The sequence below is a fragment of the Loxodonta africana genome, chromosome 3, assembly GCF_030014295.1.
Source record: "Loxodonta africana isolate mLoxAfr1 chromosome 3, mLoxAfr1.hap2, whole genome shotgun sequence".
Classification (NCBI taxonomy): domain Eukaryota; kingdom Metazoa; phylum Chordata; class Mammalia; order Proboscidea; family Elephantidae; genus Loxodonta; species Loxodonta africana.
The window spans coordinates 88,517,397-88,541,842 of record NC_087344.1 but is presented as its reverse complement, the minus strand read 5'-3'; the positions used below and the strand labels follow the sequence as shown (position 1 = coordinate 88,541,842).

Sequence of the window (24,446 nt, the reverse complement as noted above, 5' to 3'; positions counted from 1 at the left end):
GAGGATCTCACAATCTACTAAGAAAAAAGTCTCAGCACAAAAAAGTATGTGGAAAAATGAAATGGCCAACAACACACATGAAAAGGCATCAAAATGACAGCACTAAAAACTTATTTATCTATAATTACGCTGAATGTAAATGGACTAAATGCACCAATAAAGAGACAGAGAGTCACGGACTGGATAAAGAAACACGATCCATCTATATGCTGCCTACAAGAGACACACCTTAGACTTAGAGATACAAACAAACTAAAACTCAAAGGATGGAAAAAAATATATCAAGCAAACAATAAGCAAAAAAGAAGAGGAGTAGCAATATTAATTTCTGAGAAAATAGACTTTAGACTTAAATCCACCACAAAGGATAAAGAAGGACACTGTATAATGATAAAAGGGACAATTGATCAGGAAGTCATAACCATATTAAATATTTATGCACCCAATGACAGGGCTGCAAGATACATAAATCAAATTTTAACAGAATTGAAAAGTGAGATAGACACCTCCACATTTATAGTAGGAGACTTCAACACACCACTTTCGGAGAAGGACAGGACATCCAGTAAGAAGCTCAATAGAGACACGGAAGACCTACTTAACAACAGTCAACCAACTTGACTTCATTGACTTATACAGAACTCTCCACCCAACTGGTGCAAAATATACTTTTTTTTCTAGTGCACATGGAACATTCTCTAGAATAGACCACATATTAGGTCATAAAACAAATCTTTGCAGAGTCCAAAACATCGAAATATTACAAAGCATTTTCTCAGACCATAAGGCAATGAAGCTAGAAATCAATAACAGAAGAACTAGGGAAAAGAAATGAAATACTTGGAAACTGAACAATACCCTCCTGAAAAAAGACTGGGTTGTAGAAGACATCAAGGAGGGAATAAGGAAATTCATAGAAAGCAACAAGAATGAAAATACTTCCTATCAAAACCTCTGGGACACAGCAAAAGCAGTGCTCAGAGGCCAATTTATATCGATAAATGCACACATACAAAAAGAAGAAAGAGCCAAAATCAGAGAACTGTCCCTACAACTTGAACAAATAGAAAGTGAGCAACAAAAGAACCCATCAGGCACCAGAAGAAAACAAATAATAAAAATTAGAACTGAACTAAATGAATTAGAGAACAGAAAAACAATTGAAAGAATTAACAAAGCCAAAAGCTGGTTCTTTGAAAAAATTAACAAAATTGATAAACCATTGGCTAGACTGACTAAAGAAAAACAGGAAAGGAAACAAATAACCCGAATAAGAAACGAGAAGGACCACATCACAACAGAGCCAAATGAAATTAAAAGAATCATTTCAGATTAGTACGAAAAATTGTACTCTAACAAATTTGAAAACCTAGAAGAAATGGATAAATTCTTGGAAAAACACTACCTACCTAAACTAACACATTCAGAAGTAGAACAACTAAATAGACCCATAACAAAAAAAGAGATTGAAACGGTAATCAAAAAACTTCCAACAAAAAAAAGCCCTGGGCCAGACGGCTTCACTGCAGAGTTCTACCAAACCTTCAGAGAAGACTTAACACCACTACTACTGAAGGTATTTCAAAGCATAGAAAAAGGCGGAATACTACCCAACTCATTCTATGAAGCTACCATCTCCCTGATACCAGAACCAGGTAAAGACATTACAAAAAAAGAAAATTATAGACCTATATCCCTCATGAACATAGATGCAAAAATCCTCAACAAAATTCCAGCCAATAGAATCCAACAACACATCAAAAAAATAATTCACCCTGATCAAGTGGGATTTATACCAGGTATGCAAGGCTGGTTTAATATCAGAAAAACCATTAATGTAATCCATCACATAAATAAAACAAAAGATAAAAACCACATGATCTTATCAATAGATGCAGAAAAGGCATTTGACAAAGTTCAACACCCATTTATGATAAAAACTCTTACCAAAATAGGAATTGAAAGAAAATTCCTCAACATAATAAAGGGCATCTATGCAAAGCCAACAGCCAATATCACTCTAAATGGAGAGAACCTGAAAGCATTTCCCTTGAGAACGGGAACCAGACAAGGATGCCCTTTATCACCGCTCTTATTCAACATCGTACTTGAAGTCCTAGCCAGGGCAATTAGGCTAGACAAAGAGATAAAGGGTATCTGGATTGGCAAGGAGGAAGTAAAGCTATCACTATTTGCAGATGACATGATCGTATACACGGAAAACCCTAAGGAATCCTCCAGAAAACTACTGAAACTAATAGAAGAGTTTGGCAGAGTCTCAGGTTATAAAATAAACATACAAAAATCACTTGGATTCCTCTACATCAACAAAAAGAACACCGAAGAGGAAATCACCAAATCAATACCATTCACAGTAGCCCCCAAGAAGATAAAATACTTAGGAATAAATCTTACCAAGGATGTAAAAGACCTATACAAAGAAAACTACAAAGCTCTACTACAAGAAATTCAAAAGGACATACTTAAGTGGAAAAACATACCCTGCTCATGGATAGGAAGACTTAACATAGTAAAAATGTCTATTCTACCAAAAGCCATCTATACATATAACGCACTCCCAATCCAAATACCAATGTCATATTTTAAGGGGATAGAGAAACAAATCACCAACTTCATATGGAAGGGAAAGAAGCCGCGGATAAGCAAAGCATTACTGAAAAAGAAGAAGAAAGTGGGAGGCCTCACTCTACCTGATTTCAGAACCTATTATACAGCTACAGTAGTCAAAACAGCCTGGTACTGGTACAACAACAGGCACATAGACCAATGGAACAGAATTGAGACCCCAGATATAAATCCATCCACGTATGAGCAGCTGATATTTGACAAAGGACCAGTGTCAGTTAATTGGGGAAAAGGTAGTCTTTTTAACAAATGGTGCTGTCATAACTGGATATCCATTTGCAAAAGAATGAAACAGGACCCATACGTCACACCATGCACAAAAACTAACTCCAAGTGGATCAGAGACCTAAACATAAAGACTAAAATGATAAAGATCATGGAAGAAAAAATAGGGACAACCCTAGGAGCCCTAATACAAGGCATAAACAGAATACAAAACATTACCAAAAATGATGAAGAGAAACCAGATAACTGGGAGCTCCTAAAAATCAAACACCTATGCTCATCTAAAGACTTCACCAAAAGAGTAAAAAGACCACCTACAGACTGGGAAAGAATATTCAGCTATGACATCTCAGACCAGCGCCTGATCTCTAAAATCTATATGATTCTGTCAAAACTCAACCACAAAAAGACAAACAACCCAATCAAGAAGTGGCAAAGGATATGAACACACATTTCACTAAAGAAGATATTCAGGCAGCCAACAGATACATGAGAAAATGCTCACGATCATTAGCCATTAGAAAAATGCAAATTAAAACTATGATGAGATTCCATCTCACACCAACTAGACTGGCATTAATCCAAAAAACACAAAATAATAAATGTTGGAGAGGCTGCAGAGAGATTGGAACTCTCATACACTGCTGGTGGGAATGTAAAATGGTACAACCACTTTGGAAATCCATCTGGCGTTATCTTAAACAGTTAGAAATAGAACTACCATACAACCCAGAAATCCCACTCCTCGGAATATACCCTAGAGGTAAAAGAGCCTTCACACAAACAGATATATGCACACCCATGTTTATTGCAGCTCTGTTTACAATAGCAAAAAGCTGGAAGCAACCAAGGTGTCCATCAACAGATGAATGGGTAAATAAATTGTGGTATATTCACACAATGGGATACTAAGCATCGATAAAGAACAGTGACGAATCTCTGAAACATTTCATAACATGGAGGAATCTGGAAGGCATTATGCTGAGCGAAATGAGTCAGAGGCAAAAGGAGAAATATTGTATAAGACCACTATTGTAAGATGTTGAGAAATAGAAAAAACGGAGGACACATACTTTTGTGGTTACAAAGGGGGGAGGGAGGGAGGGAGGGAGAGGGCTTTTTATTGATCAATCAGTAGATAAGAACTGCTTTGGGTGAGGGGAAAGACAACACTCAATACAAGGAAGGTCAGCCCAATTGGACTGGACTAAAAGCAAAGAAGTTGCCGGGATAAAATGAATGGTTCAAATGTCAGTGGACCAGGGGCTGGGGGCTGGGGACCATGGTTTGAGGGGACTTCTAAGTCAATTGGCAAAATAATTCTATTATGAAAACATTCTGCATCCCACTTTGAAATGTGGTGTCTGCGGTCCTAAGTGCTAACAAGCGGCCATCTAAGATACATCAATTGGTCTCAACCCACCTGGAACAAAGGAAAATGAAGAACACCAAGGTCACAGAACAACTAAGAACCCAAGAGACAGAAAGGGCCACATAAACCAGAGACCTACATCATCCTGAGACCAGAAGAACTAGTTGGTGCCCGGCCACAATTGATGACTGCCCTGTCAGGGAGCACAACAGAGAACTCCTGAGGGAGCAGGAGATCAGTGGGATACAGACCCCAAATTCTCATAAAAAGACCATACCTAATGGTCTGACTGCGACTAGAGGAATCCTGGTGGCAATGCTCCCCTGACCTTCTGTTGGCACAGGACAGGAACCATCCCCGAAGACAACTCATCAGACATGAAAGGGACTGGTCAGCGGGGGGGAGAGAGATGCTCGTGAAGAAGTGAGCTAATTAAATCAGGTGGACACTGGAGAGTGTGTTGGCAACTCTTGACTGAAGGGGGGATGGGAAGATAGAGAGAGAGGGAAGACGGCAAAATTGGCACGAAAGGAGAGACTGAAAGAGCTGACTCAATAGGGGGAGAGCAAGTGGGAGAAGGGAGTAAGATACATGTAAACTTACATGTGACAGACTGATTGGAATTGTAAATGTTCACTTGGAGCTTAATAAAAGTTAATTAAAAAAAAATTTTTAAAAATTAACACACTATAGAGTCCATCAGTTCCATTTGTAAGTATTTTCTCAGAGAAATGAATACATATGTTCACAAGAGAGCTTACACAATAATGTTCATTAAAAAAAAAAAAATGTTATTGAGTCGATTCCAACCCATAGTAACCCTATAGAACAGAGTAGAACTGTCCCATAGGGTTTCCACGGAGCAGTTGGTGGATTTGAATAATGTTCATAGCAGCTTTAATTACAATAAGGAAAAACAGGAAACCATGCAAATGTTCGTGAACTGGTGATTGGATAAAGAAATTGTACTATATCCACATGTATTAGTTTTTTGTTGCTGAGTAACAAATTACCCCGAAATTTAATGGCTTAAAACAACAACATTTGCTATCTCACAATTTATATAGAGTAGGACTCCAAGCATGGCTTAGCTTAGCTGTGGCCCCTTCTTCAGGTCTCTCATGGAGTGCAGTCAAGGTGTTGACTAGGAATATGGTGCTCTCAAGGCTTGACTAGAGGAGGATCCACTTCCAAGCTCACTTACGTGATTGTCGGCAGGATTCATTTCTTCATGGGCTTTTGAACTAGGAGCCTCAGTTCCTCACTCACTCTTACTCACTATGGGTTACAGGCTGCCCTGAGTTCCATGGATATTCATGGATAATGAATTTATGCATCACCCCCAGAAGTATTTTTTGGCTCCTTGATAACTCTCTTCAGGCTATTCCAGCAAGGCAGTTGGCTTCATCAGAGCAAGCGAGAGGACAAGAGAGGAGATGCTAGCAAGATAGAAGTCACAGTCTTTTGAAACCTGATGTAGGACGTGACATCCTATTACCTTGACTGTATTCTGTTTGCTAGGAGGAAATATCTAGGCACAGCCTACCCTCAAGGGGAGGGAATTACACAAGGGCATGAATACCAGGAGGGTGAGAATCATTGGAACCTCTTTGATAAGCTGCCTGTCACATCTCACAAGGGAATGCTATTCATCAATGAAAAGGAACTAATTGATACACATAGCAACATGAATGAATCTCAAAAACATTATACTGAGGAAAATAACATAAAAAAGAGAACAGACAAAACTAATTTTTATGGTGAGAAGGAGGATCATGTTTGTGGTAGAGGCAGGGTTTTGTTTTAGAGGTGTATGAGTGAATTTTCTGTGATATGGGAAATGTTCTTTATCTTGATTGTGGTGGTGGTTACAATGTGCATATGTTTATCAAACCTCATGAATAAATTTTATTATAGGTAAATTATATTCCAATTAAATTGATTTTTTAAAAAGCATATTCTGTTAGATTTTCTTTTCTTTTTTAAAAAATTATGGTGAGTATATACATAAGAGGAGCCCTGGTGGTACAGTGGTTAAGAACTACACCTGCTAACCAAAAGGTCAGCAGTTCTAGGCCACCGGCTGCTCCTTTGAAACCCTATGGGGCAGTTCTACTCTGTCCTATAGGGATGCTATGAGTCGGAATTGACTCAAAGGCAACAGGTTCGGTTTGATTATGCACATAACAAAACATTTACCATTTCAACATTTTTTACATATACAATTCAGTGACTATCATGGATTGAATTTTGTCCCCCAGAAATGTGTCAGCTTGGCTAGGCCATGATTCCCAGTATTGTCTGGTTGTCCACCATTTTGTCATCTGATCTGATTTTCTGTGTGTTATAAATCCTGCCTCTATGATGTTCGTGAGGCAGGACTGCAAGATTAGGTTGTGTCTTAAGTCAGCCTCTTTTGAGACATGAAAGAGAGAAGTGAGGAGAGAGACAGGGGGACCTCATATCACCAAGGAAGAAGCACTGGGAGCATAGCGTTCTTTGGACCTGAGGACCCTGCACTGAGAAGCTCCTCTGGACCCAGAAAAGATTGATGACAAGGACCTTCCCCTGGAGCCAACAGAGAGAGAAAGCCTTCCGTGAAGCTGGCGCTCTGAATTCTGACTTTTAGCCTCCTAGACTGTGAGAATATAAATTTCTGTTTGTCAAAGCCATCCACTTGTGGTATTTCTGTTATAGCAGCCCTAGATAACTAAGACATTGACATTAATTACGTTCATCATGTTGTGTAACCATCACCACTATCCATTTCCAAATTTTTCCATCTCCCTAACAGAAGCTCAGTGTCACCTGAGCAATGATTCCTTCTTTCTCCCTCCCTGCCATCTGTGGTAACCATTAGTAATCTTTGGTCTGTGTACAGTGTGGTCCGTATACAGTGGAACCATATAAGTGTCCATTTGTAACTGGCTTATTTCATTAAGCATGTTTTCAAGGCTCATCCATGTTGTAACATGTATCAGAACCTCATTTCTCTTTATGGCAGAGTAATATTTCATTGTATGTGTGTACTACATTTTGTTTATTCATTCATCTGTTGATGGACATTTAGGTTGTTTTCACTTTTTGGCTGTTGTGAATACTGCTACAGTGAACATTAGTATACACTTGTCTGTTCAGTTGGACTGTTCTTGATGACATCTGCATATCTTCACAAATTTCCGAGTAACATAAAGGGGTACTGTAGTGATTGTGCTGTCTTGTGTCTTTTATGTTACCCAGGCATATTGCAAAGAGTAAATGGGACTTTTAAATTTTTTCATTAAGAAACTTCTTTTAGGTCATTAAGACTGAGCTGCTTCCAGAGTCTAGAAAGAGGAGGTGTCAGGTGAAGATGGGTTTCTAAGCACTTGCAGACTTGCAAGAGCACAAGCCCATTTCTAGAGAAGTGCAAGCTCTAGTAATAGCAACCTTAGCCACACATGCAAAGGCAATGTTTATATGTTTTGGTATAAATTGTATGGCCTGATTTTTTTATCATGTCCGTAAATAGAACAGTCATTTGTCAGGAATGACATTTTTGAGGGCCAAAGATGATAAACGTGTGTGCTTCCACAAATGTAATATTGAACCAAGATTATTTTTATGTTCAATCACCATCCAAAGTGCCCAGGTACGAATTTTGTTTTTCAAAAATATTATATTTTTGTTGTTGAGAATATACACAGCAGAATATACACCAGTTGAACAATTTCTGCACATGCAATTCATTGATTACATTCTTCAAGTTATGCAACCATTCTCACCATCTTCTTTTGAGTTGTTCTTCCTCTATTAACATAAACTCACCGCCGCCTAAGTTTCCTATCTAATTTTTTGAGTTGCTGTTGTCAGTTTGATCCCATATAGATAAATCTTAAAAGAGCATAATGCTCAAGGCAGACATTGTTTACTAGTTAAGCTAAACTATTGTTTGACTTTTAGAAGACTTAAGGGGATATTTTTCGTTTAAGGTTAGGAATTTAGGAAAGTAAAGTAGCCTTGCTTACTTAGGCAGCTGTGTTATCATAGAACTTTTGTAACAAGCTTTCCTTCCCTTTATTGGCCTGGAATTATTTTTCTTCTTTAATATGTAATATCTATTCTTTTCTGTATTCATGCCCTTACTTTTATGTGTGTAATTGGATTATGTGTTAATCTAAACTCCTAGACTAACACCAACCTAATATAAGCAGATACAAGAAACGCTTGTTCATTCTAATTTAACCATCTACTTAATACAACGTAGTAAAAGATACCAGCTGATTGATTTGTAATTATACTTGATTCCTGAAAAAGAATTTGTTGAACACTGGGAAAACTGATTCCTCACTGTTTTCTCATTAGCATCATGTTCGTTTTTGCACATAGTGTGTATTGAAATAGATTGTCTCTGTTCAGCTCCCCCACTCCAGTCTCTGATACCTGTTTCTTTGAGAAAGTTGTACAATTGTTAATTAACTAGTTAATCAATTAATTGAGAACTCTTTCCTCAGGATTAATGCCGAAGCCTGAGTTCTTCAAAGGGGCAACATGTTGTTTGATCAAGGAGATTTAAAGTTTGCATTACTGAAATTTTTCTTACTCGTTCATCAGACAAATGTCATTGACTGCACTATGTGCCAAATATTAACACTAGCCCTGGATATGGACAAATGTTGACTGTGTTATTGTGTTAGTAATATTGGATCTGTTCTTATTTATACAGGAGAGATTAAACAGATTCTAGAAAACGAACTTCAGATACCTGTGTCTAAAATGCTGTTAAAAGGCTGGAAGACTGGAGATGTGGAAGACAGTGTGAGTTTTTCAATTGCCTAGAAATAAAAGAAATTTAAGTTTTGTTATTAACTAAATGATGTATAAAAATTGGTTTTAATTAATGTTGTTACATGTGACAGAAGTGTGATTTGGTGACAGTAACTTAGTTTAAAAAAAGTTTTTCAAGCTAAAGCATTTTTATACTAAACAAAAACTGCTTTAAAGGAGATAGGCATGTAAATGAAAACATTATTTGGCATGTTTTTTACATTTCTAGTTATTGTGTAGGAGTTAGTTTGGGACTCTTTTGAGAGCTTTCACTTTTTTCTCAAACCTCGTAGGGTATCAGTGAGTGCCTGATTGATTACTTATTGGCCTGAAAGAAATCATACACAGTGTGTACATTTATGCCAAGTATTAATTATGGAACAAAGAGAGTAATAGGAAAAATTTTAAAACTTGGAAAATTTAATTGGTAAGAATATTTCTTTGCTTACTTGGATCACAGCAGGTGCTATGAATTGTATCTTAATGAACGCATTGTATTTTAACAATTTACACAGTGTTGCAGTTTTAAGATAGCAGTTGATATTCCCAGGGACACGTAGCAGCCTCAGTTATGAAATATATCACAGTTTTTAGGGTTGTTGTTGACAGACAGGGGAAGGAACAAAAGAAATGAGTTAAATCTAAAGTTTTAAATGTTTGAGGTGGAAATAAGTATCGAATCTTTTCACTCTAGCTTCTGAGTCAGTATTTCCATAGCCAGGCATACGTTTAGAATCTTCAACATTTGGTTCAGTTCTTCTTTGCGAGTGGCTCCTGGTAGATATTGTGCTTATAAGTACTTACATGTGAGTTCACTTGATATATGAGTATCTTAATATTTATAGGAATTTGAAGTCGATATTTACAAATTTAGATAAAAATTAATGATGCGATATATTAGGCAACGGCAAACTTTTTCTGTACCGGGGCCAGGCAGTAAATATTTTAGGCTTTGTGGGCCATCTACATTCTGTTGCAGCTACTTAACTCTGCTATTGTTGTATGAAAGCAGAAATAGACAATATGTGAAAGAACGAGCATGCCTGTGTTCCAATAAAACTTTAAGAACACTGAGATTTGAATTTTATATAATTTCGTATATATCGTTTTAAAATGTAAAAGCCATTCTTAACTCACAGGCTATACAAAAACAGGTGGCTGACTGGATTTGTTCCATGGACAGTAGCTCAGTGACTACTGTGGTGCACGACTGTTCTAATTGATGCATAGATTTAAAAAAAAAAATGGTGCAGATTGAGTAAATCAACAACTTTGACAAAAATAAAACACCACAATAAATTAGTTTATATAGCTATGTTATTTGTTCATTCATTTATCGAGAAAATTGTGGGTACGAATCAGCCTTGCATGGCATTTTCAGTAGTTTGGAAAGAGAAAGGCGAACATTTTAGAAAAGTTCTTGAAGCTGTGTGTTCTAATATTTGAACATAGTCTTTATTATAATACTTCCAGTTGTTTATATCTGTGTACCCTCTCCCTTGGGTTATTTCTGCTATTCTTTTGCCATTAATATTCTTATTGCTCCCAAATTTATATTTTCAGCCCATATGTCTTTGAATTAAAATTATTAATTGATTTCTGTACTTGCATGTCTTATTGGCATCTCAAACTTAACGTGTCTAAAATAGAATTTTTTATTTCCCCTCTTATGCTGTTTATTTACCAGTCTTCCCCATTAAATGGCAGCTCTATACAGCCACTGCTAAAGCCAAAATGTGGGCATCAATTCACACAACACCCATTTCTTACGACACCCAATCTTTTGGTAAATCCTATCTTCAAAATGTATCTAAACTTTGGCCACTTTTCAGTATTTTTATTGCAGCTGCCTTAGCCAGGCCATTATTATCTCTTGCCTAGACAAATATATAATAGCTTCATCATTGTTTTCCCAGCGTCCCTTCTTGGGTTTTCCAATTCATTTTCCTTCCAACCAGCTACCAAAGTGACTTTAAAAAACAAAAGTTGAATTATATTGCCTGTTTTTTTTTTTTTTTTTTGCATTGCATTTTGAATAAAATTCAAACTTCTTACTGTGGTTTACAAGGCATTGTATTACTTCCTTCCTTCTCACCTCTACAAAGGGATACTACTTTGTTTAAAATCAGGAAAGGTGTGCATCAGGGTTGTAGCCTTTCATCATACTTATTCAACCTGTATGCTGAGCAGATAATCCAAGAAGCTGGACTATAAGAAGATGAATGTGGAAATGAAGACCAATGACTACAGCCTTCAGTATGGATTACCCCTCAATATAAAGAAAACAAAAACCCTCACAATTGGACCAATTAGCAACATCATAATAAACAGAGAAAATATTGAAGTTGTCAAGAATTTGATTTTACTTGGATCCACAGTCAACACCCATGGAAGCAGCAATCAAAAAACAAACGATGTATTGCACTGGGCAAATCTGTTGCAAAAGACCTCTTTAAAGTGTTAAAAAAAAAAAAAAACAACAAAGATGTCGCTTTTAGGACTAAGGTGCACCTGACCCAAGCTGTGGTATTTTCTATTGCCTCATACATATGTGAAAGCTGGACAGTGAATAAGGAAGACCAAAGAAGAATTGATACCTTTGAATGATGGTATTGGCAAAGAATATTGAATATACCATAGACTGCCAGAAGAACAAACAAATCCGTCTTAGAATAAGTACAGCCAAAGTACTCTTTAGAAGTAAGGGTGGCAAGACTTCACCTCATGTACTTTGGACACGTTATCAGGAGGGACCAGTCTCTGAAAAAGGACATCATGCTTGGTAAAGTAGAGGGCCAGCAAAAAAGAGGAAGACCTTAAATGAGATGGATTAACACAGTGGCTGTAGCAACGGGCTCAAACGTGGCAATGACTGTGAGATGACGCAGGACTAGGCAGTGTTTTCTTCTGTTGTACATGGGGTCACTATGAGCCAGAATCAACTCAGTGCACCTAACAACAGTAACAACATCTCTGCAATCTCATCTTGAGCCTTTTTTGCCCTCACTTTCCGTGCTACAGCCATAGAAACCCTATTTTAATTCTTCCGATAGGCTCAAGTTTTCTACATCTTTATCTGACAGATACTGTTCAACTACCTGGAATGCTTAACCCCCATTTCTTTACGTGGGTGGCTCTTTTTCATCCTTGAAGTCTCAACTTCAGTATTACCTTCTCTAACAGGCCTCTCATCCCACCATTCTCCATTGTAGCACCATTAGTGGAGGTACCATATTTGTTCCTTTCATCATTGTATATTCAGTGCCCTGTATAGTAGGTATCAGATAAGTGTTCATGGAAGGAATGCATGAATAAACAACTTAAAGAATATCCATTTTATTTAATTATGCCATATGTGGTTTGAGGGGAAAATCTTTATACAGTGGCATTGCAAAATTAATGACTTGATCAAATGGTAAGGCTAAGCGTTTTGGGAGAAAAAAACAACAAATAATCCTCAGTAAAATAATAATAGATAAAAATAACTTTTGTGTGTGTGTGTTTTGTTTGCTTGCCATTTCAAAAAGGGCTTCACATATTTTACATAAAGTTTCAGGATTTCAGGATCTCCTGGTGGTTTGTGAAGTTATGGGTAGTTTCTAATACAGTGTTTTTCAAACCATGGATCACAAATCATTAGTATGTTGTAAAGTTAATTGAATGGGTTACAGCTAGCATTAAAAAAAGAAATAGAACAGAAAATGTCAGAATGTATTGCAGGTAGTAAGGGTATTTCTCGTTACCTAGCACATAACTAATATAAGTCAAAAATAACCTGCAATGCCCTTGTAGTAAGACTGTGCACTTAGTAAGATGAGTTTTTTTCCTGGAATGGTCAATAATGAGTTCCTCATGTTCCATGTTTGGGTAAGTAGTCCTCCTTGCCTGCACCTGCAGGCTTAAGAGGAATTCTTAGATATCCACTCTTCCCTACTTTATAATACTCTCCACCTTGCCATTATTATTTTCTTTGATTCAACCAGGACTAATTTCATTGCACCTTTTCACACTGTTTATGCCAGTCACTGCAAGAAGTCCAAGATTCCCAGCTCACCCCTCCATCAAATCCCCATAGTCTCTATTCAGTCCATATTCTCTCTCTATCCTTTTCCCTCTACGATGCCTTGAAATTTTTTACTATGCCCTCTGGAACTAATTAGTCATTAGCAAAATTCCCTCTATTGTCAACCTCTTCCGTGTACATTCTCTTCACCTTCTTGCTCTAGCTGAAACCTCTCTTACTTGAGGCCCTTGCATCTCTGCAGCCTTTTTAGTATTGTTTGTCTGTGGTAGCCTTTGTACCACTGAACTAAGTGGTAAGATAGGTATCCTTATTGCATCTCTTTTCCACTTCCAGACCTTCCTCTGTCTCTCTTCCTAAAAGCTCTCAGCTTTGATTTTTGTGTCAAAAGATTATATCACCCATTGCTCCTGCTTATTGAAGTCATCTAACCTTGCCAGGTCACTCCTTTCACTTGCTGATGATTTTAATTTCTAGTTTATAATTTATCTCCACACACTTCTGCCTTCTTAGTAATTTTAATATCTTTGTAAATGATTCTTCTAACACCCTGGCTCTCATTTCCTTGAACTTCTCCCCTCCAAAGATCCTTATCTCTTTCGTACCTCAGCCATATCTTCCCATAGTCTTATTTATTAATAAGGACAGTAACTCCAAAATCTCATTTTCAAGCTTCCCATTTTCTTATCCCCATCTCTTAACTTTTTAGCTTATTTCTTTTAGTGTCCTAATTCCAACAATCTTTTAACTCCTCTCTGCCCTCCAGTCCATCAGTTCTATCATCTTTTCGTGATCGTTACCTATTTCAGGTCCTCTCTTCCTTCCTTTCTCTGGTTAAATTCCATGGTCAATCATTATGGTCACTTTCTTACATGTAACCTCAACTCTATTGTTCCCCACCTGCTTCAATGTCCCTGCTTAACAAAAATCCTGCCCTGGTTAAATCCAACTCTCTATTCTGTTTGCCTCACAGCTAAATGTAGCTGGAGACAAAATCATGCTGATAGGTGTTTTTATAAGTTCATGACCATGATCTTCAGAGGATCCCTTAATTTTCCTAGGCAGTCATAGTATATTAGCTGGCATCTCTTAAATGATAATTTTTATACTTTTTTTCTCCTCACACCTTTAGCATGCTTCTCCCCCATTTTCACTCTGAGCTGATGACTTTGTTACCTGTCTCACTGACAAAATAAAGGCAACCAGAATAGAATTTTAACAAGCTCCCAACTTGGTGCTTACCTACTTACCTGCATCTTACCTGCATACAATCTTTACTTGGCTTCTACTTTAGATGACCTATCCAGGCTCCTGTCTAAGATCAAGTCCACATTTTTTCTTTGGATTCTGTTTATATCCCCTCTGGCCTATTCAAGGACTTCACTCTAATTCTTCCCTGTCTCTCCTGCATCATCAATTTTTTTTTCTTCTGGAAGATTGTCACCATTAACATTTAAACATCCTGTTATTTCTTCCATTTGCAAAAAAAAATTTCTTTCTCTTGATTTCCCCTCCCCATCCGGCAGTGGCCCCATTCTTTACTCCACGTGATGACAAAAGTTTCCCAGAACAGTTGTTTCTATTTACTTATATTTATATTTAATGTTTATATTTGTTGCCTCCAATTACTCCCATTTTCTCTCGAGCCCAGCCTAAGCAGAAAACTCCTCCACTGCTTTACTCTTGTCAAGATCACCAACGAACCCAGTGCTAAATTCAGTATAATTTTATTCAGTTTCATAGCTTTTAAGTGCCATTTATATACATTCTCAGTTTTATATCTCAGATTTTTATCTCCATCCCAGACTGGTTTTCTGCATTTTCGATTTTCATATGTCCAGCTGCTGAGTTATCTTTCTGTTTTTATGTCTGATAGACATTTCAAACTTAACGTGCCCAAAATGGAAGTCCTCATCTGTGGTCTTCCTTATTTCAGTAGATGACAACTTCATCTTTCTAGTTGCTCAGTCCAAAATCTTTAGGGCCATTATTTACACCTTTCTCTCATACTCTATATTCAGTTTGTCAGGAAGTCCTTTTGATTCTATCTTATGAATATATCCAGAATCCAACTGCATTGTACCACTTCTGCCACCATCATGCTGGTCTAAGACACTATCAGCCCTATCTTAGCTTATTTCATTAACCTTCTCTACGCTTCTGCCCTCCTTTGTCAACACTTTTCCCGTCCATTTTCACAGCTGCCATCATGATTTTTTTAAAAACATGAATCCAGTCATGTCACTCCTCCAATAGCTTCCCATCTCATTTAGAGTAAAAGTGAAAGCCCTTACATTAACATAAATGGCTCAACGTATTTCCTGCCCCCACCATCACTGTTTCCTCTTTGACCTATCTCCTACTAGTATTCACATGGCTCTGGTTACATTGCATTCCTTGTTGTTTCTTTAGTGTTTCATACTGTTTTCTCTGAAAATTTTGCCTGAAATAGACTTAGTTTGTTTCCTCACTACCTTCAAGTCTTTGCTTAAATGTTACATTCTCCAAGTGAGACGCACACACGCTGGTCACCCAATTTAAAGCTGCAAAGTTGCCCAACCCAATATTTTTCATACCCCTTCTCTGATTTATGTGTAGTCATTGAAATTGTCACCTTCTCATACCCCTGTGAAAATGCTGGTGGCATAGTAGTGCAGTGCTACGGCTGCTAACCAGAAGGTCAGCAGTTCGAATCCACCAGGTGCTCTTTGGAAACTATGTGGGGTAGTTCTCCTCTGTCCTGTGGAGTCGCTAAAAGTTGGAATTGACTCGAGGGCAACGGGTTTGGCTTGGTTTTAGTAATACCCCTGGTGGCATGGTGGTTAAGAGCTTGGCTGCTAACCAAAACATCAGCAGTTCAAATCCACCAGCTCTCTCCTTGGAAACCGCATGGGGCAGTTCTACTCTGTCCTATAGGGTCACAGTGGGTTAGAGTTGACTTGATGGCAAAGAGTTTGGTTTGGTTTTAATAGTCTGCTATATAAAGCAGTTGCCGTTGAATTGCTTCTGACTTATGATGACCCTATAGTTTAGCTATCTTTTTATTTATTCCTACTAAAAGGCAAGCTCTGTTCACTGCTATATCCTTGGTGGTGTAGTGGTTAAGAGCTACTACGGCTGCTAACCAAAAGGTCGGCAGTTCGAATCTACCAGACCCTCCTTGGAAACTGTGTGGGGCAATTCTACTCTGTCCTATAGGGTCGCTATGAGTCGGATTAGACTTGACGGCAATGTTTGTTTTTTTTTTTTTTTAAATATCCTCAGTGCCCAAAATAGTACCTGGTGCAAAGTAAGTGGCTCAATAAATATCTGAATGAACATGTGTGTCCTGGATCCCAACCCATTGCCATCGAGTTGATTCCAACTCATAGCGACCCTATAGGGCAGAGTAGAACTGCTCCATAGAGTTTCCAGGGAGTGCCTGGTGAATTTGAACTGCTGACCTTTTGGTTAGCAGCCATAGCTCTTAACCTCTACACCACCAGGGTTTCCTGTCCTGGGTTACAATGTAAAATGTATTTATTAATTTATTAATATATTTATTAATTTTTTGACAGCAACTCACATTAATAAATACATTTTTTTCTCTGGGATAAAATGTATAATGTATTTATTAATGTATGTTGCTGTCAAAAAAAGTTTGAAGCGCACTCTCAAGTCTTTACCATCAAGTTAGGAGTTTGAAAATTTATGTAGGAGTTTTGTGGCAAAGAAATTTACTGTGTTTTTCAAGCCCGTGGATCAGTTGTAGCCCAAGAGTAGATTATTCACCCCAAACTGATAGCTTTAACAAAAAGATCTCTGGAGTAAGAGCTAAGAAACGTCAGTAACAGCTAGCGACTTTGTCCAAGTCACTTTACTTCTCAGGCTGCAGCTCTTCATTTATAAAAATCACTGGGGTGGAATGTTCTCAGTGATCTTAAGTCTATGTTCTATGTAAATCTTCATTGCTAATTTTTGCTGTAATGATCCTGGAATAAGTTGCATGTGAAAAAGTTAATCTCAACTTCGTTATCTATATCTCTTCCTGGGTAAAAAATTCGTATTTTAATACTCAGATTTATATTAATTTATAATATATATTGAGGAAATGAGGTTGTTTGGATTCAATAGATCTTCTATATTACCCTATCTAGGAAATAGTAAAAAAAATAAAGTCAAACTAAGAAGTTGCTAATTTTGTGTGAGAACTATAGAAAAAAATTAATAATGCACAGTCAGCATTCAATTTTTGTTTTTATTTTTTTCTTTTTCAGACGGTCTTAAAATCTCTACACTTGCCAAAAAACAACAGCCTTTATGTCCTTACACCAGACTTGCCACCACCTTCATCATCTAGTCATGTTGGGTAAGATGTTTTTCCTGTGAATCTGAAATGAAAGTTTGTTAAATTGCTTTAAACTGTATACAGACATCAAAATCAAATAAAATCAAAATCTCATTGAAGATTTAACTTACCAACAACTATTATGTATAGAGGTATGCATCACTTAATGTAGGTTCTGGCAACATCCACCCTATGTACATCTGTGGTTCCACAAGGTTATCCCCATCAGAGAACGGGGGCTATCAGACTACTTTGCTAAGTAAGGAGGTCCAACCTGTTCTCATTAGCTCCAGGTCTTATGTTCGCCCTGACCCTGGGGTGGTAGAGGGAGGGGGTCTGGTGCCCATCAGTGGCTACCTGTCCACGGAGCTCGCCTCAAGCAGGGACTGTACAAATGCCACCAGAGCTGCCGAGGAGAATGCCCCGCTGAGGCCGATACCCCACTTGGCCCAGGCACCCTGCTCTTGATGCCCAAACTGAGGCTACGGCTCCTCCCGCGGTGGTGGCCACCGAGCAGTCCTGGCTGGGGCAGGTGGAGCTGGAAGAGTTTAAAACCCATTAGGGGAGATGGGGAAGGCAGGCAGGGAGGGAGGAAGGCAAGGGAGCTGGTGGTGCAACAGGGCTGGGAGATAGCCAGCTGGACACTGTTGTGTGCCTGGGCAGGCAGTCAGGCGGGTGGGGTCCAGGCGTGGTTAGAAGAGACCGGGTGGTGACCATGCAGGATCAGTGGTGCCAGAGCTAAAGTTTTTGTGTAGTTCTTCAGTGCAGTGGAGGCAGTGCAGGTCCAGGCCCCATGGGTGACCATCCTGCACGCCTCTCTCCTGTATATAATATGGTATTCCCACAACCTCCAAATCACATGATGTCCTATTATCATAGCACGTATGGTGGACGTGATGCATAACTGTGTATCAGTTTTCAAACTACTTGATTTAGATAGTTTATTCGATTTTAGTGTTGAAATCTTCTTTCCAAAGGAAATCTTTAGCAAAACCTCAGTATGTGAGAAATAATAATGGAACTTCTCTGACTGAAGGGGAAGGACTAGAGCTTGAAGGAGGGGGGAGACTAAATGGAACTCTACCCTTTTCGTGGCTAAAAGAGGCATACTTATGAGGAAAATTGATTGGAATCTGTAGGATACAGCCTGAAAAACTCTGATAGTAAATTTATTGAGATATTCTTTTTGGAACTGGGGATCTCATACTCTTTTCAGTTTTTACAGTAAATTTCACTACATTTATAGAACAATCAGATAATTTTACTGTTTAATTATAAATCAAGCTTTTTATCCCTAGGTGAAGCAAACTGACCTATAGTGAATGATTGTGCTGATGATAGAGAAATTATTTTTGTTAATCTTTTCACATAGTTTTGTTACAGAACTATGTACTTTAGGTTGTCTATAGATTTTCACAGATGCCTGGGTGGCATAATTAGCTTGTGAGCAGCTGTGAACGTAAAGGTTGGGCATTTGAACCCACCAGTGGAACTGAGAAGAAAGGCCTGGCGATCTGCTTCTGTAAAGATTACAGCCAAGAAAACCCTATGGGGCAGTTCTACTCTGTAACACACGGGGTCACCGTGAGTTGAAATTGACTCAACAGCAATGTTTTTTTTTTAATTAAGATTTTCACAGTTTTCCAACACTTTTATCTCTTTAATGCAACGTAGTGATTTTTTTTATGGAGTGTGGTTAATCTATCATGTAAAAGACCAGTTTCCCTAAACTTTGACGGTTGCTAAACTTTTTCCTCACCACCTACTAAATACCTTCATTATTAGACAGATAGTAGCAAAAAGAAAATTAAATTTGGCTTTACCAAAGTAGAAATTGCTCAACTGATAAGTTACGTCTAATGTAATTATATTTGATATTCTGTTAATAGTTTCAGGTTAAGCATTTGAAGAGTTCTCAGGGTGCTTTTTATCTTCTGTGTTCAGATCATATGTTAATAGGCAGTGGAGTTTGCACAGTATTACAAAACAGCCAAACAGTACTTGTAGTCCTCATGCTTATCGTAATGTTGATATAAACCTCAGATGAGATTTTAAGTTAAACAAAGAGCTATGGGTCTGGTGCAGTATCTATTCAGGTAGAACATTATTTTGTAGGTTAGTTAACAAAGTATAATCACAGGCATCCAAGATGTAATCCATATAATTAAAAGCAGACAGGAGACATCAGTGATTATAATCCATTGCTTCCCAGTAGCATGATTAAATGGATTTATCAAAATGTCTTCCTGGGCTAATGGAAATGTTCTTCATTGCCATGTGGCTGACCTCAGTTTGATTGCCAATCTTTCAGTTCCTGGGAAAGCAGGGGCCTATGATGCTGCTGGAATGCAGTGTTTCTTAGAGAATGAGTATTTCATACAGCGCTAAAGTGGTCGTCCCTGGTTGTCTTTATACGGATTTTTACCAAGTTATAATGTTGCTGTCTGCTGTGCTGGAATAATAAGAAAGAGAGAAATATACAAAGCCAAGCAAAAGACAGAGAGCACAGAGTATTTGGGTGGTGGGAGAGGTGCCATATAGAGGCTCCTGCTAATGTGAAAATCGTAAATTAATGCATATTTTATTATAACCTAACTAAAAAGCTTAAGGTTTATTTCTTATCATGTGTTTGTCTAATGTATCTTTCTATAAAACTAGAGACTATTTTTATTTTCTTGTGGTATATATCTTAAATGTTTTTCTCTAAAGTGAGTTCAGGGCGTGTTGGAAGATGGAGGGGAGTTGGGGAATAAATTGCCTTTTAGTTGCAGTGCTGCCGAACTTCACCATTTCAACTCCAGTGCAGTGACAGGCATTAGGTTCTTTCTTTATAAACTATCAGTCTTCTCTAAAGGGAGTAGATAACATTGGAATTACAGTATCACTCCTAAGAAAATTTATTTATAACCAAGTCAAGAAAGTAGTATGATTATAATACATCTCTTCAGACAGAATATATCAGGGTATAATGAGAAAAATCCTGAATCCCTATACCAGCTTTAGATTTTTCATGTATAAAATGGGACGTATTCTTTCCAGCTGCCGGAATGGTTGTAAAAAATTCAATAAGTGTTACATTATATGTGAAAGCACGAACTGCAAAGCATAATAATTAAAGTTGTTTAAACTAATAAATATCAGTAATGTTACTTTTCATTCAAATCTCACTTGATTCTTAAAACAACTCTGAAGGGATGCGGGCAGATTTTGATACCTCTGTTTGTAGATGTGGAAACTGAGGTGTTTAGAAAAGTTGTGTGGATTGTTCAAGGTCAACAGTAAGTACTTCTTACTCTGAAGATTATGCTCCAGAAATATACAAAGCTTACTTAGAGTCCTTCTTTTTTGGAGGCTGTTCTCTAAAATGAGAATTTTTAAAAATCTTGTTATTATGTACTCTGAAGGGCATTTATGTACTTTATATCACTTACTGTAATTCTTCTCAAGAATATTCATGAACTTTCCGTGTATTAATTTATTCTTAGTTACAGTACATTAATTATTTAGTAAAATGTAAACATAAAGTTAAATGTTCTTAAATAACTTACTGACAAACCATTTTATTTTCAAGGTTTGCTGAGTGTTCACACTGATAGTTGCAATCTCAAACGATTTCCGATTAAAAAGAAGTATTAACTGGATTTTACTGCCACTAGAGGGTGCCTGGTAATTGAGCCTTATTTTGTATTTAGTTACTTTCTGGAGAAAAAAAGGTACAAGCTAAAGCTAAGAGCAGCAAAATTACCTGATGAGCCCCTGTAATTGAATTATATTTAAATGATTTTTTTTATCATAAAGTGAATTACATTTTTCAGGAAATAGAATTTAAGCTTTCTGAGATATGCATAGTCTTTATAACAGATGAAAAAGATTTTAAAATCCTTTTTAATAATCAGATTTCACTAGTTAATTTTTTATAATTTGTTTTTTGGTGTTATTGTTGAAACTATACATATCAAAACATACATCAGTTGAACAATTTCTGTGTGTACAATTCAGTGACATTCTCCTGCGTTGTGCAACCATTCTTACCCTCTTTTTCTGAGTTGTTCGTCTTCCATTAACATAAACTCACTGCCCCCTAAGGTTCCTGTCTAATCTTTCATGTTGCTGTTGTCGCTTTGAACTCATATAGGTAGATCTTAAGAGAGCACAGTGCTCAAGGCAGACTTTCTTTACTTGTTAAGCCATTGTTTGGTTTTAAGAAGATGCAGGGCGTATTTTTGGTTTGAGGATTATCTCAGGGTAATAGTTTCAGGGGTTCAGCCAGACTCCATGGCTGCTGGAAGTATGGATTCCATGAGAATTTGAAATTCTGTTCTGCATTTTCTTTCCTTTTGATTAGGATTCTTATATAGAATCTTTGATCAAAATGTTCAGTGACGGTAGCTGGACACCATGTAGTTCTTCTGGTCTCATGGCAGAGAAGGCAGTTACTCATGGAGGGAATTAGCCACACAGTCCATTTCCTCCTCCTATTCCTGACTCTCCTTCTTCCTCTGTTGCTTCAGATGAATACAGACCAATTGTTGTTCCTTGAATGGATGCTTGCAAGTCTTTAAGACCCCAGGCACTACCAAGTGAACTAGGAGGTAGAACAGAAGCACTAAACACGTTATTAGGCTAATTAAATGGGATACCTCATGAAACCATGACCTCCAAACCAAGGAACCAAACCCCATGAGGTGTTTGGTTGTACATAAGCAGCCTCAGCAGCTACTCCTTTTTTGCCGTTGTTGTTGTTGTGAATATACCTGTCACGCAACTTTTGCCAGATCAGCTTTTTATAGATATACAGCTTATTGACAGCAGTTACATTAATTGGCTGTGCAGCCCTACCCTTAATCAGTGTGATTTTTCCATCACCAGAAACAAACTCAGTACTCCATAAGCAGCAACCCCCCCCTCCTTTTTTCCCCCTTATTCCTGCCCCTGGTAACCACTAATAAACTTTGGTCTCTATACATTTGCCTGTTCTTGTTTTTTTATATAAGTGAGGCTGCACAATATGAAGCAGTATGCTTATGGCACAACTTCATTTTATTATAAATTATAGTAAAATTAGAAAGAGGAAAAAGGCTATATTTATTATACATGTTTTATATTATACATTTTGATTCAACCCATCAAAGATTTATTGATTACCCACTGGATTAAAAAGATATAATCTCTGTCCTCAAGGAGTTTATAACCTATTCATTAAGTATATTAGGAGTTTTCTTAATTCATCTCTTTACAGAAACTTTCTTTATATGCCACTGTTCGTATTTCTCTTGCCACTCAGGTTGCTTCATTTAGTCTCCTTTGTAAGCTCCTCTTTATTTGACCTGCTCTAAATGTTGATGTTCTTCAGAGTTCTGTTCTCCACAGTCCCTCTTACTCTTTACCTTCTCTCTCATGCCTGCTGTCAACCTTTTAGCTACCAAATATGTATAGATGACTCACAATTCTCTGTTTGCAGACCCACATTTCTCAGCTGCCTGTGGAGTTTTTCACTTATCTGTGTTCCATATGTAACTAAAGGTCATTATGTTAAGAATTGAGCTTATCATCTTCTCCAGAAATCTGTACTATATTTTGTCTCAAATACACAACAGTGTAAAATACTGCAGTGTACTGCAAGTGGGATGATGATGATTATTAAAAAGACCATTGGATTTAGCATATTTTTTTTAATTGATCACTTTGCTGAGATCATTTTTGGTAGAATGGTGAGAATAAGAAACAGATTGTAGTGGATTTTTAGGGATAAGTGAGAAATGAAGAGCTGAATTTACAGAGCATACACTGTTATTTTCAGAAAGCTCAACTGGGAAGGGAAGGAGAAGTTAAGAGACTGGAGAATTATTAGAAGTATGAAGAGAAAGAGAGAACAAATAGGGAAAATTTAAACAAGTGGAGCCAAAAAAGGGCTGGTGGCCAGAAAGGTGTATGCGAGGCGGAGGTGGAGTTCAGGGATTAAATGTGGTAATGAGGTTAGCTGGCAGGTTTAGAGAAACTAGGAGAGGTGGAAGAATAGAGATTGAGACCAAATGGAGGCTATTTCTAGGTTCTGAATTTCAGAGCTGTTACAGTAATGATTGATGACCAAGTTCGAACTATAAAAAAAAAAAACTGCTAAAAACAATCAATATTCATGGAAACAGCAATCAAGAAATGTAATGACGTATTACATTGGACAAATCTGCTGCAAAAAACTTCTTTAAAGTTTTAAAAACAAAGGTGTCACTTTGATTGCTGAGGCGCACCTGACACTAATCATGGCCTTTTCAGTCATCTCATATGCATGTGAAAGCTGAACAATTGAAAAGGAAGATAGGAGAATCGATGCCTTCAAATCATGGTGCTGGTGAAGAATATTGAGCGTACAGAACATACCAGGCGTAGAATAGCTACAACTAGAATGCTTCTTAGAAGTGATGATGGCGAGACTTTGGATTGCTTAATTGGGACACATCATCAGGAAAAGACCATTCACTAGAAAAGAACATCCTGGTTGGCACAATAGCTGCCATAGTGGACTCAAACATGTCAATGATCATGAAGTTGGCACTGGACTGGGGAATGTTTTGTTCTGTTGTATGTAATAGTGCCATGAGTTGAAGCCAACTCAAGGGCAGCTAGCAACAATGATAGATACTAGTTATGTGAATAAAGGTATTAGGGAAGTATGAAGCTAAAGTGTTTAATAAGTGGCATTGGCACAACAACTGTCATTTATGAAACCCAGCTTTTAGCCAAACCCTTTATATACATTATCTTACTAAATCCTCACAGTAAATCATAAGTAGATACCATTACTCACGTTTTGCAGGTGGGGGAACTGAGTTACAGGATATTTAGATGTGAATATAAATGAGGGTGCTGGATACCGAATCTTTAAATGCAGTAAGATTGGTACTTAGAAATTTGTAATTTTATGTTCACTAATTAGAAGAAAGATAGCAAACAATTAAACTGTATATTCAACTTAAGAAGCAAGAGAAAGAGCAACAGTAAATCTGAAGAAAATGGAAAGAAAAACTAAAGTGCAGAAACTAATGATAGTG

The 24,446-nt window shown here is 37.5% G+C and overlaps 1 protein-coding gene across 3 annotated transcripts in view; it reads left to right on the top strand.

Moving 5' to 3' along the window:
• The window catches only part of FAF1 (Fas associated factor 1), a 620,612-nt gene that overhangs the window by 234,393 nt on the left and 361,773 nt on the right, over positions 1 to 24,446 (top strand). For all 3 annotated transcript variants that reach the window (XR_010321387.1, XR_010321388.1, XM_010591294.3), the window contains exons 5-6: positions 8,949 to 9,040; positions 17,327 to 17,418. Coding sequence is in view for 1 of the 3 variants with exons in the window: in XM_010591294.3 (XP_010589596.1) it covers positions 8,949 to 9,040; positions 17,327 to 17,418 (184 nt within the window). In the remaining 2 variants the exon portion in view is untranslated. The remainder of the gene's footprint in view (positions 1 to 8,948; positions 9,041 to 17,326; positions 17,419 to 24,446) is intronic.